Source organism: Centruroides vittatus, unplaced genomic scaffold (genome assembly GCF_030686945.1).
Source record: "Centruroides vittatus isolate TY-2023 unplaced genomic scaffold, ASM3068694v2 contig_796, whole genome shotgun sequence".
Lineage (NCBI taxonomy): Eukaryota > Metazoa > Arthropoda > Arachnida > Scorpiones > Buthidae > Centruroides > Centruroides vittatus.
This window is the reverse complement of record NW_027122513.1, coordinates 242969-257367: the sequence shown is the minus strand read 5'-3', so window position 1 is coordinate 257367 and position 14399 is coordinate 242969. Positions and strand designations below refer to the sequence as shown.

Sequence of the window (14399 nt, the reverse complement as noted above, 5' to 3'; positions counted from 1 at the left end):
TTCGAAACGTTAAACAAGTTAAAATTATTTTTGTTGTATTCATTCCAACGAAATTTTATTATTTTTATTTATTTATTGTTTTGGGATACAAAAAAACTTATTTTCTTAAATTTTTCTAATTTTAATGGACATTTTTAGTTAGGAGAGAGTGCATCATATCAACTAGATGTTAATTTTGAATGATGCAAGGCCATAAATAACGACAACAAAACATTGGACTAACCCAGTTACGATGTATCATTAATTAAGTGTTATAATATTACGCAATTATTTAAACCCATTAAGTATTATTTTAATTTCAGTTTATGACTATCAAAATTATTGTAAAAGTGAAATGTTTTCAGTTCTTCCTGAAAATTTAGATAAGCCTAAAAGATTGAAAGTAAGTTATAATCGTTTTCGATTTCAATAAGATTTTAAAGTAATTTTGAGTTCTGCTTTGAAAAAGTAATTATAAATTTTAAAAAACTCGCGTAAAAATATAAATAAGAGATTTAAAACAGGACTTTCCAAAGATTACTATTTATTTATTTATTTATTATTTGTAAAAAATCCATGTGGATATTAACATAACTAAAACTTAGGAAAATGTTGAAATAAAACGATTATTATGGTTATTTTGAATTGCGTTTACATTTATGCGTAATTGAAGATTTTATTTTCTACAAGTAGGCTATGGCTTCGAACACTTCAATAATTGAAGGTAATGGCGGTACAACAACAAATAAATTAAGAGGCAATGAACTTTTTTTTATTACGCTTAAAGATGGTAGAAATGGCAAAATAAATTATTAATTGCTGTCATGAAGTTTCAGAAATGATTTTCCATTCTTATCAATCTTGAAAGTTTCGATGTCTCCAGTTTCATTCTCATTGAACGATTTTTTCTGTACCTAGACTAGAAATAGATTTAAGAAATATAGCAGATGAAAGACATCTAATATGTAGAGTCAATTTGTTATATATAATATTTTTTAATAATAATTTAAAGATAGTCTGTGTGTATAATAGAATAACGTAAAATATAGACTTCATTATTTGACAATATATTTATAATGTATGTATATATATATTTATTAAAATTAAGAGAATATTAGAACAAGCAAGAGATAAATAAATTTTATTGGAATTTTTGCCTATTCCTTTTAGTATTATTTTTTATCATCGTCGTCGTTTTTTGCATTTATTATTAACATTTGCTACTCTACTCTTGAAAATCTGAATATTTATGTATATATTAAAAATATAAATTTAAGGAATGATTTTTTATTTCCTTCTATTATTCGAAAATCTTATTGTCATTGATACAGCTTGATAAATTTTGCTATAGTGTAAATAGAAATGTATTTATATTATTTATTAACTTAACTAATAAACGGTAAACCTTTCAATATGAAATAAATTATAAATTAAAGTATAGTGAGGTGGTTATGAGTTTTTACATATAATTATTAAAATAATTAGTCATTACTTTAAAAATATCATTATATTTATATTCAAGATAAGATAATAGTAAATAGGAAATACGAATAATAGTTTGTAAATTATTATTATTTTTTAATTTTGTAATTTACAACAATTTTTATTTTTAACTAAAATTATTTCATTTTAATAATTTTATTTTTTGACTATTGATTCTTTCTGCCTTACGGGCACTAAGAGGGCCGTCTTTCCACATGTGGGTTCGGCCTGGCGACTACGGTCGGGTGATGAGATAGGACCTGACATATCTGGAACTGACCGTCCATAAAAATTCTTGGGGTTCTTTGCCGGAATTCGATTTTGAGTCTCCCAGAGCGATAGGCTGATGCTTTAACCTCTTAGGATATTTATTTCAATAGTTGTTTTGATTAAAAAATATAGCAAATATTTTATGAGAAACCACAGCTGAGTTAAACTTCAAATAGTTTGTTTTTGTCATTATCTGATAAATATATATTTCGAAATTTACTAGGTTTATATTTAGATTGCATTGATCATTTATTGCAGATTCGTTGTATATGTACCGGTACTTGCAGCCATTTTGTAGTTAACCTAATTTTCGAAAAAGTGTTGAAATTAAATTTAATGTGTATTAAATTTAATGGTATATTAGAGATGTTTTTTTTAAGTTTATAAATTAAGAAAAACAAAATAATAAATTAATATAGTATTAAATGATAATTTTCTTATCTCTGAATAATAACACAAATAAAAGTTAAAAATATAGAAAGAATTATCAGCTAAATCCATAAAAATGGGTGTCGATGGAAGATTGTCTAATTACATAAGTAACGAAAATTAAATTTTATAGTATTTAATAACAGTTAATGATCATTTTGATTTCATAATAAAACTTACACAAAAATAAGATCAATGCTATTCGTAGTTTACATGAAAAATTTTTCTTCTTCTAATTTTTATTTCTTACGAAGCATTAAACTTTTTCGAGGAAAAATTTATAAATAAAAAGAATCACTGTTTCCATTTTCAAATTTACAATATTTTTTAAGCTTTTTTTATGTACTAACTAGTATTTTACCAGGAGAAAATGTAAGCTGTTTTTATTTAATACGATTTTGAAGATATCGAAATATGAACAGTAACTTTACGATAGATATTTCCTTTACAAACTGACACTTGTCTGGCAGAATCAATATAGTAGTAAATTAGATTTCCAGACGTAAACAATGGGGTTAAATTTTTTTGAAAAAAATATATATATATATATAAATACTGTTGTAATGAAATCAGATTCAAAGAAAATGCATATTGAAAGTGTGTTTACAATACACTGGATACAATACAAGTACTGTACATAGGTGTAATTATTATTCTACTTCTCAACCTCACAACGATTTTTCTTTATTGAAAAAGTTTAAGAATTGCATTTAATTGTAATTATTTGTGAATGTCATCATTTACAATAAACGGGGTGATTGTAATTAAAGTACACTATTCAACGCTGTCTAGAAAGCTATTTAGCAGTTCAAATATAACCAAATTAGGTATGATGACATTTTAGGGCATGCAGAAGACATTTCCATATAAAAAAAATTAGTACTAAAACTAGTCATTATGGCACTTTTCGCGCTGCAAACAAACATTTTAGAAGGAATGTTATACAGAGACTGAAAGACCTTAGCGATGCAAAGAATACTACTAAATGTGGTCTTCTCTTTTGAGGATGTAAAAATTGAAGGTGATGTACAGCACTTCAGTATAAATAGATCGGTCGACCGTAATTGATCCCGTTTGATGTTTCTCAGATACAGTGTGATACTGTCGTTCAAAGCTGCCAAATTTACAATATGTCCTCAATAAATTACACTTAGTTGATTCATTTGTAGATTATTTTTTCGCTGCTTGCAGCATCAAAAGTTTCATAGGGCCAATTTTTATACTTTTTTTTACGGAAATGTCTTCCGCATGACCTGAAAGTCTCCATACCAAATATGATTATATTTGGACTGCTAAATTGCTTTATAGACAGCTTTAAATAGTGTAATTTAATTACGATCATCCCCGTTTATTGTAAATGATGCAATTCTTAAACGATTTTTCATCAAAAAATTTGTGTATTAGAGGAGTAGAATAGAAATCCTACTATTTTCTTCGGATTGGCTATACAAATGTATTGTTGGGGTTAAAATATGACTTTATCTATTATATAGGCCTATAGATTTATGAATTATTTATTTAGACTAGTGTCAACCAGTGGTCGAGCGGATAAAACAACTGTTGTTATTTAAGTTACGGTAACGCGAAACTTGGGCGATCTGCCTAGGGGGATGCCTTCCGGGAGATCTTTTTAAGGGTAACTGGCCTCTATTCAAGAGTTACAGACGTGGAGAAAACCCGAAAAACCACGTGGTCAGCCCGTCCTGGCGAGGCGCGAATCCACGACCGAACTCCCAGTTCAGTCGTGGAACACAAAATCAGATTGGACCACTTCTAGCATTTTTACTTACTTATTTTAATTTTTTCTACGTATTAAGTTTTTCTACAAACTATAATATTTCCATGAAACCGCTTGGTCACTGGTGGGCCTAAAACAACTGAACACTGGTGGTTGGTTCTTCTTAGCAACGGGCTGGCCATGTGGAATTTTTTGAATTGTCTTCATGTGTCTAACATCTATTTTTCGTAAAAAGTCCTCCTGAGAAGAACTGTTGGCAGACCGCTCGTGTTGCGCTGCCTTATCCTATTAATTCAATGCAATCCATTGTTTATTAAAATAGTATCCACGAACATACAATTAACACTTTCAAAACATTTAGAAAATTAAAGCTAAAATGCAGCATATTTATATCTAATCTACAAAATTTATATCTTTCACGTGTTCTAGTGCTGTCGTCCGTTACATCTGCTGATGTGGAAGCTACGTTTGAATCGTCTTGATAAATTTTTTTCTTTGCAATGCGAAATGATTCTTTTGTCCTCTGCATGTGTGTTGCTTTTGACAATAAGACTGATTGATTGGTTGGGGGATAGTGCACACTTTACATAAATTTGGAGTCATTCTTTACAATTTTTTATTGTAAAATTGACGCAGTGACTCAAATTGACATAAAAATGTGCACTATTCAAACCAATCGTATAGATCAGGGGTCACCAAACTTTTTTCACAGCAGACCACGTAACAGAGAATGACGAGCGCGGGTCGCATAACCATTTTGTTCAATACGGTACACTGAATACACAAAAAAGAAAGACAAACAACATGTTTATTTACTAATGCACAAACACTATCACTACAGCAAGTTTGTAATCGCTTTTGTTAGAAACTTCATTGCAGGTACTTATACAAAAAGCGCCATGATATCAAAGTCGCAAAAAGTCGCCGAATTTTTTATTTTACTGATTTTCCTAAAAATTATATTACTGTCTGGTGCAAAAATCAGATTGGACCACTTCTAGCATTTTTACTTACTTATTTTAATTTTTTCTACGTATTAAGTTTTTCTACAAACTATAATATTTCCATATAAATAATTATATTTTATTTCATTTGTCGTACAGTGCGGCGGTGGGCTGGATAAACTGATCTCGCGGGCCGTAGTTTGGTGATCCCTGGTATATACCCTATATAAGTTACGCTCTTTGATGTGTAATTTACTAAGTTTTCTAAAAATAATCTTTAGTTAGTTTGTTGGGTGCAAATTTGGTTCCATTTTGGTCCACAAAATAAGTATATTGCAAGCAAAACAGAAGCTTATCGAAAAATATTATTGGCCAGCGATTTTGTTTTTCTTTTACATATATATGTGCTGTACTTACAGTTTGAACTAATGTATCTATGGTCTCTTTCTTGCATTATAATCCAAAATGGTCTGGGTTTTTATCATTTTTTTCGCTTATTTGTTTGCATAATGCATTGTACTGACGAGAATAACGTTCTAACTCATTTTTTGGACAATTTATTACAGTAGTATCATTTGTAAAAACACTGTTGAATCATGTATTTCTTTGTCATTTTTTGTGGACGTGCCAGTTTCATTTTTCATATGGTTCTTAACATTGTCAATTTCTTTTTTTAGAAACAACTGACCCAAATTATAAGATGTAAAGAAAGTTATTGCAGATTATGTTATACAGTCAAACCCCAGTTTTCGAACATAATTTGTTCCTAAGAGTTCTAAAATCGAAACAAATTTTTCCATAAGAAACAACATAAAATGGATTAATCCGTTCATGACCTCCAAAATAAAGCCTTTTTAAAAAATTGTTTAGCCGTATTTCATGATAAAAAATGCCTACAAATGCAATGCAATATTGTATATAATACAGTATTATATTATATATAATAAATTTTTATTTAATTTGACTTCAATTAAGCACCTTTAAACACGAATTCTTGAATGCCATTTATATTACATGAATGCCATTCATTTAATGCGGATTTTATTAATTTAGTTTAAATTCAACTGCGGCGCGTACCCAAAAACGGTAGCAGTATCTTTCCCACATGCATTTGAAATCTAATTTAAATAGCAACGTCATCGATGATTCGTGTCGTGATGTCTAATGACACGGGCGATCTCGGCGCCACTAACTTCTGAATCAGTAGTCCTATCGCTGATTGGTCGGATCGCCGACTTTCTTTAACGTAAGAAGTATAGGGACTTAACCATCTGTCTGTAATCTGTGGCCACTTCTTGCCGAGTAACTTGTTACCGGCAACCGGGGGTAAATATGAGTTCGAAATTCTGTTCGTAAACCGATTTATTCGAAAAGCGAGGTTTGACTGTATATTCTGAGTTCACTGCTAAAATGACATATGACAGACATACCTTGATTTTGCTCAAATGCTTTCAAAACGTGAAGTTTTACTTTTATCCCATATTATTGGTTTTCGTCAAATTACACGAAAAGATAACGACCTCTAAAATCAACTAATTGTTTATCAACAATAATATTTTGTCTGAGATTATACAACTTGGAACAACTTTCTACCCATTTTTTCTCAAGTTTGGGTAAGAGCAAGTTTTTCGGTTCCACTCAAAGAGAAGAATATGCGAAATCATACAGAAAGTATTAAGCGACATTGTTACTGTAAATATATTGCGACCAGTTTTTGTCCTGTAAGCTTTTCGTAGATTCATTGTGTGGACAATAAACTCCAGCTCGCAACAGAATACCAATGTATGCTTGAAAAACAGCACTATCTATATTTTTTCTACTATTGCCAAAATAAAATCATAGAATTACAACGTATTAAAAATACGTTGTAATTCTATGATTTTATTTTCAATAACCTGAGAAAATATGACTTCAAATGAATATTTTATGTTCTGCAAGGTTTTGCTGGATTGACTCTAAATTTCCATTCAACTAATTTCCATTTTTTCGATCTTTTGACAAAATATTTTTGATATTCCTATTAGATTCCACAGCTACAGTGTGATAATCACCTTCAAAATTTTCATTTTCAGACGCTTCACTTCTATGATTTGCATATTCTCAGAAACTTCCTCGACGCTATCAAAAGCTTTTAAAGGCGTTTAGAATTCCTCATCACTTAGTAGTCCATGCCGAATGATTTCCGATGTAAGACTGGAATGAACGACAGTCTTTTATATATTGGAGACTATAGATAAGCATAACCTTGAAATGGAAACGTTAAGCGCAAACGCTAATAATGAGTATCTGTAAAGCAGGCACAAACATACTTTGACGAATAACTAAAACAATAAAACTAACAACAGCATTACTGCAGGACATTAAAAATTATTTAGAAAAATTTGTTTTTCAATTTTAATAACGATAACGTTCATTTCAATTAAGCAAGTATTAAAAAATAGAAGGATCCATAAAGACCCTAACAGTACTTACGTAACAGTTATAAATTTAATAATATTAACAAAAAATCCTTTAGGATTTGAAGTTTTACATTAGAAAACAAAGTCCAGAATGCCGTTGTTGTAACTTCTTAAATGTGTTTTCTAAAGAATAATAATCATGTATGGCCATATTCATCCCAGCAGAGCAAATAAAAGATAGTAGCGAGATTGAGGCCGAAGTTTTCAACGCGAAAACGTGTACGTCGGACGTTCAGCGCCGCTTTCCTGTAAGCCTAGAAGTTTGACAATGGCGTTTGGAATGTCGAGCATGATTCCACTGACATTCCAAACGCCATTGTCAAACTTCTTGGCTTACAGGAAAGCGGCGCTGAACGTCCGACGTACACGTTTTCGCGTTGAAAACTTCGGCCTCAACCTCGCTATTAACGCCAGCTTGCAACAATACTCTTGAAATTTTTGAAATTGATCCTGAAGTTACTTTTCGATTCTTTATACTATTGCTTCAGTTTGTAGAATAAAGCTACTCGGGAATAAGTCTTTAATTTAGAAATAGACTGAATGTATAAATTTCGTCATATAATTCAGATTAATCATCAAAAGCTATTGGAATAATTAAAAAGCAATTGTTTCATTTCAACGCGTAGGAGTAAATTGTTTGTAATTACTTGAAAAAATAAAGCAACCAATTCTGATGTAATAGCAAACTAGCATTTTAATATTAATTAGTTGAAAGAGATTTTCAAAATTTATTTACAATTTTAAATTAAGTAAAATGAAAAGAAAAACCAATTAGTAATTTAGTTGATCTAGTAAGAATATAATAAAATATAATATAAAATCTGAAAATATAATAAGAACCAATTAGTAGTTTTTAAATCATAAATATTACTCAAATCAAATCCACGAATGATTTCCTAGTCAATTTCCTTGTCTATATTATTGAATAAATTCACTACTAATCAATTTCCTTAATTGAATAATTTTTATAAAATACAATGAATACAAGGAAGCATTTAATTAATATTTATGAATTCAAAAATCGTGTCAAGCATTATTATTTTTTAGAAAAGTTGTCATTAAAAAGTTTTTTACGGTAGCTTTCACTTAACTCGAATTTAATACTTGATTTTCGAATAATTTATATGTGAAGTAAATGGAATTTTTAAAATTAACTATAAACTCAATTTCAGGATAGTATTAACGTATTTAATTCGTAAATTTTACATTGGTTGATACAAGTATAAGTTGTTAATACATAAAATATTTTGATTATTTTTCCTGATTAAGAAAATTGTATATGTAATTTTAATTAATAAATAGAATAAGTATATTTATTTATTCTTAATTACTGTCATTTAACTATTTCATTCGAATCTCGAAAACGAATTAGATTTGAATTACAAATAGTGAACGAAAAATCTGCTTATTTAGTTACTGAAACAAATTTAAAAGAATATCATCATGTTTTTTCTTATCTTTAACTTTTAAAAAATATTAATTTTATCACAATTATTTATACCAATTGTTTATTTAAAAACATTAAATTTTCAAATATATCCTACAATTTACAAATTTCCGATGGAAGTCTGAAATTTCAAACTAAGATAATGCTCATTTTGGATTTACTTGGAATAAATGTACTTTTTTAGTACAGTACATTTGCATGTAATTTAAAAACTCATACTCTATAAATCTATTAATCATCAATAATAAATTAATTATTCGACCAATATTAATTAAATTCTTAAATTTGAAAATGAATTCATCATTTTTGTTGTTTTTTGCAAGTCTATAATATTAAATACCATACTTCTAAAGATAAGCTGAAAATATTAGACTCAATCCCAAATAATTTTGTTCATACTAAATATATCAAATCTTTTTTTGATTTGTTTTATATATAATCAATTATATATAAATACAGATCAAGGATACAGTAAGAAAAAACTGTACTTAAATTTAACCTAAAATACAGTTAAATTAAAAAGAAATGAACGACATCAAGAAAAGTCGTATTAAAGATTGTTTTAAGTATTCGAATTGATCGTTTAATATTATTAAATTGTTAACAATTATTTTTTAAATTTAAGTATTAAAAATGGAAGTAAATTTCATGGCAGAGAGAGTTTATTTTATATAATCCGTTTTTTTAACTTTAAAAAGTTAAAATTATTCTGTTCATATAAATTACAAATCATCTATAGATGAAAATTGCTTCTTAGATGCTGACTAGTAGCCTGTAAGTAGTTACACAGATATTTTTCTATTACCTCATATGTTTATTCTAAAATCTCTTAAACTGAATAAATCGATAAAATTTAATTATATTGTATTATATATTAAGGTTAGCTTTAAATTCAATACACCATGTAGACCTAAATTATTTGGTGTTAGTTTTCATATTAGAAATTCGTAGCGGAACAAATCGATAGCATGAATATTATTGGGAAAGTTGTTTTCGTATAATATATTACTTGCAGTAAAAACATTTAATAGGCAATGATCAAAATGAAAAATTTTCAAGTACGAATTTTGTTTATTTGCTTATTATACTAAGCTATTTTGTAGTCATTTAAAGCCTTTTTATATTTTGTCTATATTATTTTATCCTTTATCACGTTTCTTAGACAGTATAGATAAACAGCTTCTACAAAACTGCTATTATGCCATTGATCTATAATTTTACGTATAAATAACCGCACCCTTCGTGATAATGTCACTATTAAAATTTTCCGGATATCAAAGTAGCTGTTTGAAAGATGACTCAACTTTTCCAATAATAATCGAGAGTTTAATATATTTATTAAATGGAATTAAAGACAAGAAAAATCTGTATTTGTGTAATGAGTTTGTCGCTTATCCTAAATAACATTTTAGTAATTTTGTAAAGTTTATTTTAACGATAAGCTTTTCAAAGTAATTATTTAGGTAATGTGTTTATAATAAGTTTCTAATGTCTTAAATTTTGTATAAATCATGTAAAAGTAAAAAACTTTGTATGTTGTTATTGCAACAAGTATTATTATTTCTATAAATTTCGTAGCGGAACAAATCGATAGCATGAATATTATTGGGAATAGTTTCCTTTCAAATTTTGGTATTATATACCAAAATTTGAAAAGGAATATTACTCGTGTTTATACTTAAAGCTACATGTTATATATTGGTACTGTAAGCTTCGTGAATTTTTTGTTTTTTATGCTAAATATGTAATGACTAAATGGAATTATATATAACTAAACATTAATTTTTTAAAGTAATATGTAAAGATATATAATTCCATTTAAATATTAAATAATCAGAATTTTTAATGGAGATTGATTATATACATTTTTTTTTCTCGGCGATGAAATTTTTTTAATAAAACTTTTAAAACTTTTAATTTATGTAAAAAAATTCTCAATAATTCTTTAATAAGCGATTTATTTCGTGGATTAAATAAATGACGCTTCCACAAAGAAGTCTAGCTTGCTGCCAATAGAGGCGATCTGGTGTCTTTTATTGATTTTTCTCCCCATTATACCAGATGTACTATGGGAAGAGGAGAAGCCATTTTAGCTAAGACACCGATGAACTGACGTTTCTCGTAGTGATTTTCCAGTTCAATTTTATTCCTAAAAAGCATGTAATGTAGTAAATGTCAACCATACAGGTTAGTTAAGCGTAGACTGTTTCGTGTGACCGATCTGTGAGACGAATTCTAATGATTTTGCAAGATAGACACAGTCCCACGGTTTAACCAAAAGTCGACACTCCAGTGGCGAAATTCGCTAATATTTATATATCTAAACTGATAATTTTTTTTGTGTTTATCATCTGTTACGTCATCTGTTCAAAAATAAGAAATTTAATTATCATTACCTGAATTTTAATTTAATTTAAGCCAAATATTTATTATTAAAGATGCAGGTATATATTTGGATAATTTAAGAATATTTTTATAAGTACAATTATCAACATAAAAATATTTTAGATTTTAAGATTTTATTGTGTTAAGCAAGATTTAGAAAATTAAATTAAACTAACACAATATAATTAAAAAAGATTTTTGTAGATGTTGTTTTAAATAAACTTTTTTTCTTCTGCAGAGTAGTAATAGGAAATGAACTTTATCAAGAAGAAAATCAAAAGTCATAAAAAGGGACTTGATAAAGAGGATGATTTTGAAAATATCCCACAGGAAACGACATCAGCAACCAAAAGAAACAGTGAAGAGCAACAATCTCAGAAAAATACTGAAGAGTGGCAATTTTTTCAACAATTAACTCAACGTGTGCAGGACACTGTAGAAAAAACCCAAACAACACTAACTAAATTAAAAGACAGTAGTACTATTGCTGAACTTAATAAACCAGATTATCTTTCTGACTCAGATGAAAATGAAAGTAAAGTTTTGCCCTCGGTTGCCCAATCTTGGGTTCATTTCGAAGACGATACAAATTCTACTTTGCTTAATGTTGACAGTTCTTTAGATAACACTTCAGGTAAACCTCCGCCGCCTAGACCACCACCACCAAAATTAATAGAGACTAATACTGTTAAATCGACAGACAAAGATACAGTTTTAAATGAAGATGTTACAAAAATTTCGGAAACTCCCAATCAGGGAGTTTCGTTATTAGACGAATTTGGATTTCAGGCAGACACCGCTTCTATTCCTCAGTTTTCCGCTCAGTTAAATATTAATGATTTATTAGCATTAGAAGAAAACAAGGAACAAGGACCTGATCCATTTGATACTTCGTTTGTTGATACTTCTAATGCAGTTTTAAAGAAAAGTAGTTTTGATGAACTAGGCAAAGAAACACTCAAGGAAGAACATATTGACAAAGAAGAACCAGATCCATTTGATACATCTTTTGTTAACAGACTTGGTAATTTAGAAATAGTAGACAATGATGTTTCTAAAGAGGATTATAACTTCACTTTAGAAAAAGAGATCGACAGTGGAATTAATTTAGAAAAGAATGAAATAGCAACACCATTAGAAGTTACTAATATTGTTTCTGAAAGTGTTGATATTAACGGCGAAGACACAATGAGTAATCCATTCTTGTCTGATTCTGATACTCAACCGTCTGGTTTTTCAAAGGCACTTTTTGATATAGACTCTCAGAGTAATGATCTATTTGGTGTATCGAAGCCGAAATCTACCACTAATCCATTTGAAAGTGATACATCTACTCAGGATATTGACCTCTTAGGTGATGCTTTTGCTACATCTCTGGAGGATAAAAGTTCGTTGGAGGAGAAGCCCTCGGTTGTTGATCAGTGTTTATTCGATCCTTTTGGATTCGGTCCGGAAGATAATTTAAAGTCGAATGACGCAGAATTAATTCAGCCTGTGCAGCAAGATTTAGCTAAGAAAACACAGTTACCTAGTGAACAATTTGATTTTTTAACCAAACAACCCGAAGTTGAAACATCCAGTGTAAATTTATTAGAAAAATCTCTTGAGATTATTACTAACAACGCACCAACTGATGATTTATTCTCATCACAATCAAGCACTCTGACCGGCCAAAATGGTATAGTTGATATTAATCAGAAACGGGACAGTATAAAATCAATTGATAAAAATGCAATAACATCTCCAGAACAAAATGTGCATTCTCGTTCGGTTTCAGAAGCAGCTTCTTTGGATGAAATCTCCGACGCCGAAAAATCGTTGCCTCCAAGTTCCCGAAAAATGAGTACGGCTATGGAAGAATTAGACGATTTTTTCGGTGGGGGTATTAGTAAAAGTGTGGCACAAACTGTAGATGTTTCTACAACTATCACTGAGAAAAATCGAAACAAAATCGAAAGTGATCCTTTTGCAAATATTTTTGAAGGAAGTGAAATTACTAAAGATACGGAACTTTCTAACTTAACTTCAGTAACAGATGTTACTAAAGAATGTGTTGGTTTTGATATGGGTAAAGTTAAAACGTCGTCAGTGCCCTCATCATTGGATGATTTAATGAGTAGATCGGATGCTCCGTCAGTTCTCAATCCTTTTGAGACTTCTGTACCAGCGCAACCATCAGACGAAGATAGTACAAAAGCTTTTGACCCATTCGGAGGCTTCATGGATAGTGATACTAAGACTGATACAGATTTGTTAAATACTACTACAAAAATATCGGATTCGTTTACTGCAGTTGATACTTTTTCATCGGATTCAAAACTTGATGATGCCGCAATTGCCAGCGCTATTGCAGATCCATTTGATACTAGCATGATGCAACCAGAAATTGTTAAAGATGCCATTCCTTTCACAGAAACAGCAGCATTCGAAGCTTTTGCAGCAAAATTCGAAGAAGCGATCGAAAAACTTGATGATAAATGCGTACCTAAAGATGATTTCGATCCGTTTGGCGTTGCAGACTTTCCAGATAAAATTAGTGATGATCAGCATGGTTTTGGAGGATCGGATACTTTTGATCCGTTTTTATCTATGACGAAACCTCCCGAAAACACTCCAACTCGCCTTCCACCTCAAAAAGAGACATCACAAGATTCATTTGATGATGATGAAGGGCCTGATTTTTCAGTTGTTATTAGACCAAAAATGAAAGAAAAAATAGAAACCACTACTTCTTTGGGTCCACCACCAGTACTACCTCCGCCTCCAAAAACGCCTCCAAAGAGTCCTGTACCACCTGTTTCATCTAAATTTAACCCTTTTGATGTTGGTTTCGACGCGTCATCGGAAGATGCAACTCAAGAAGAACAGCCCGCCGTAATCGAACAGGATTCGCTATTTGGAGAAGTAAAACCACAAACTACAGAAGAAATAACAGAAAAGAAACAACCCGAATCCCTAGAAAGCCCAACAACACCATTATTCGATGAGGATACCTCACAACCATTAGAAGAATTTCCAGCAAAATTTGAAGGAGAAGGTTGGGAAATGATGCTCCGCCAACCAAACAAAAAGAAAATAACAGGAAATAGATTTTGGAAAAAGGTATACGTTCGTCTTTCGGATGGAGGCGTTCTTCAACTTTTCAACAAAAGTGATGATAACGATCCGTTTCAAGAGTTGCCTTTACAGGTAAAAATAGATTTCCATTTAATTTAACAATTTTTTAAAATGTTATATTAAAATGTTTATATTTAATTGTTATTATT

General features: G+C 29.8%; 1 protein-coding gene across 5 annotated transcripts in view; it reads left to right on the top strand.

Moving 5' to 3' along the window:
• The window catches only part of LOC136981826 (protein stoned-B), a 96477-nt gene that overhangs the window by 34512 nt on the left and 47566 nt on the right, over positions 1 to 14399 (top strand). For 4 of the 5 annotated variants that reach the window (XM_067278205.1, XM_067278202.1, XM_067278201.1 and 1 more), the window contains exon 2: positions 11372 to 14322. In XM_067278205.1, the coding sequence (XP_067134306.1) occupies positions 11386 to 14322 (2937 nt within the window). In that variant the 5' untranslated portion in view covers positions 11372 to 11385. Of the gene's footprint in view, positions 1 to 10777; positions 10936 to 11371; positions 14323 to 14399 lie in introns of those variants that run through there. The other variant, XM_067278204.1, reaches the window with a different exon arrangement.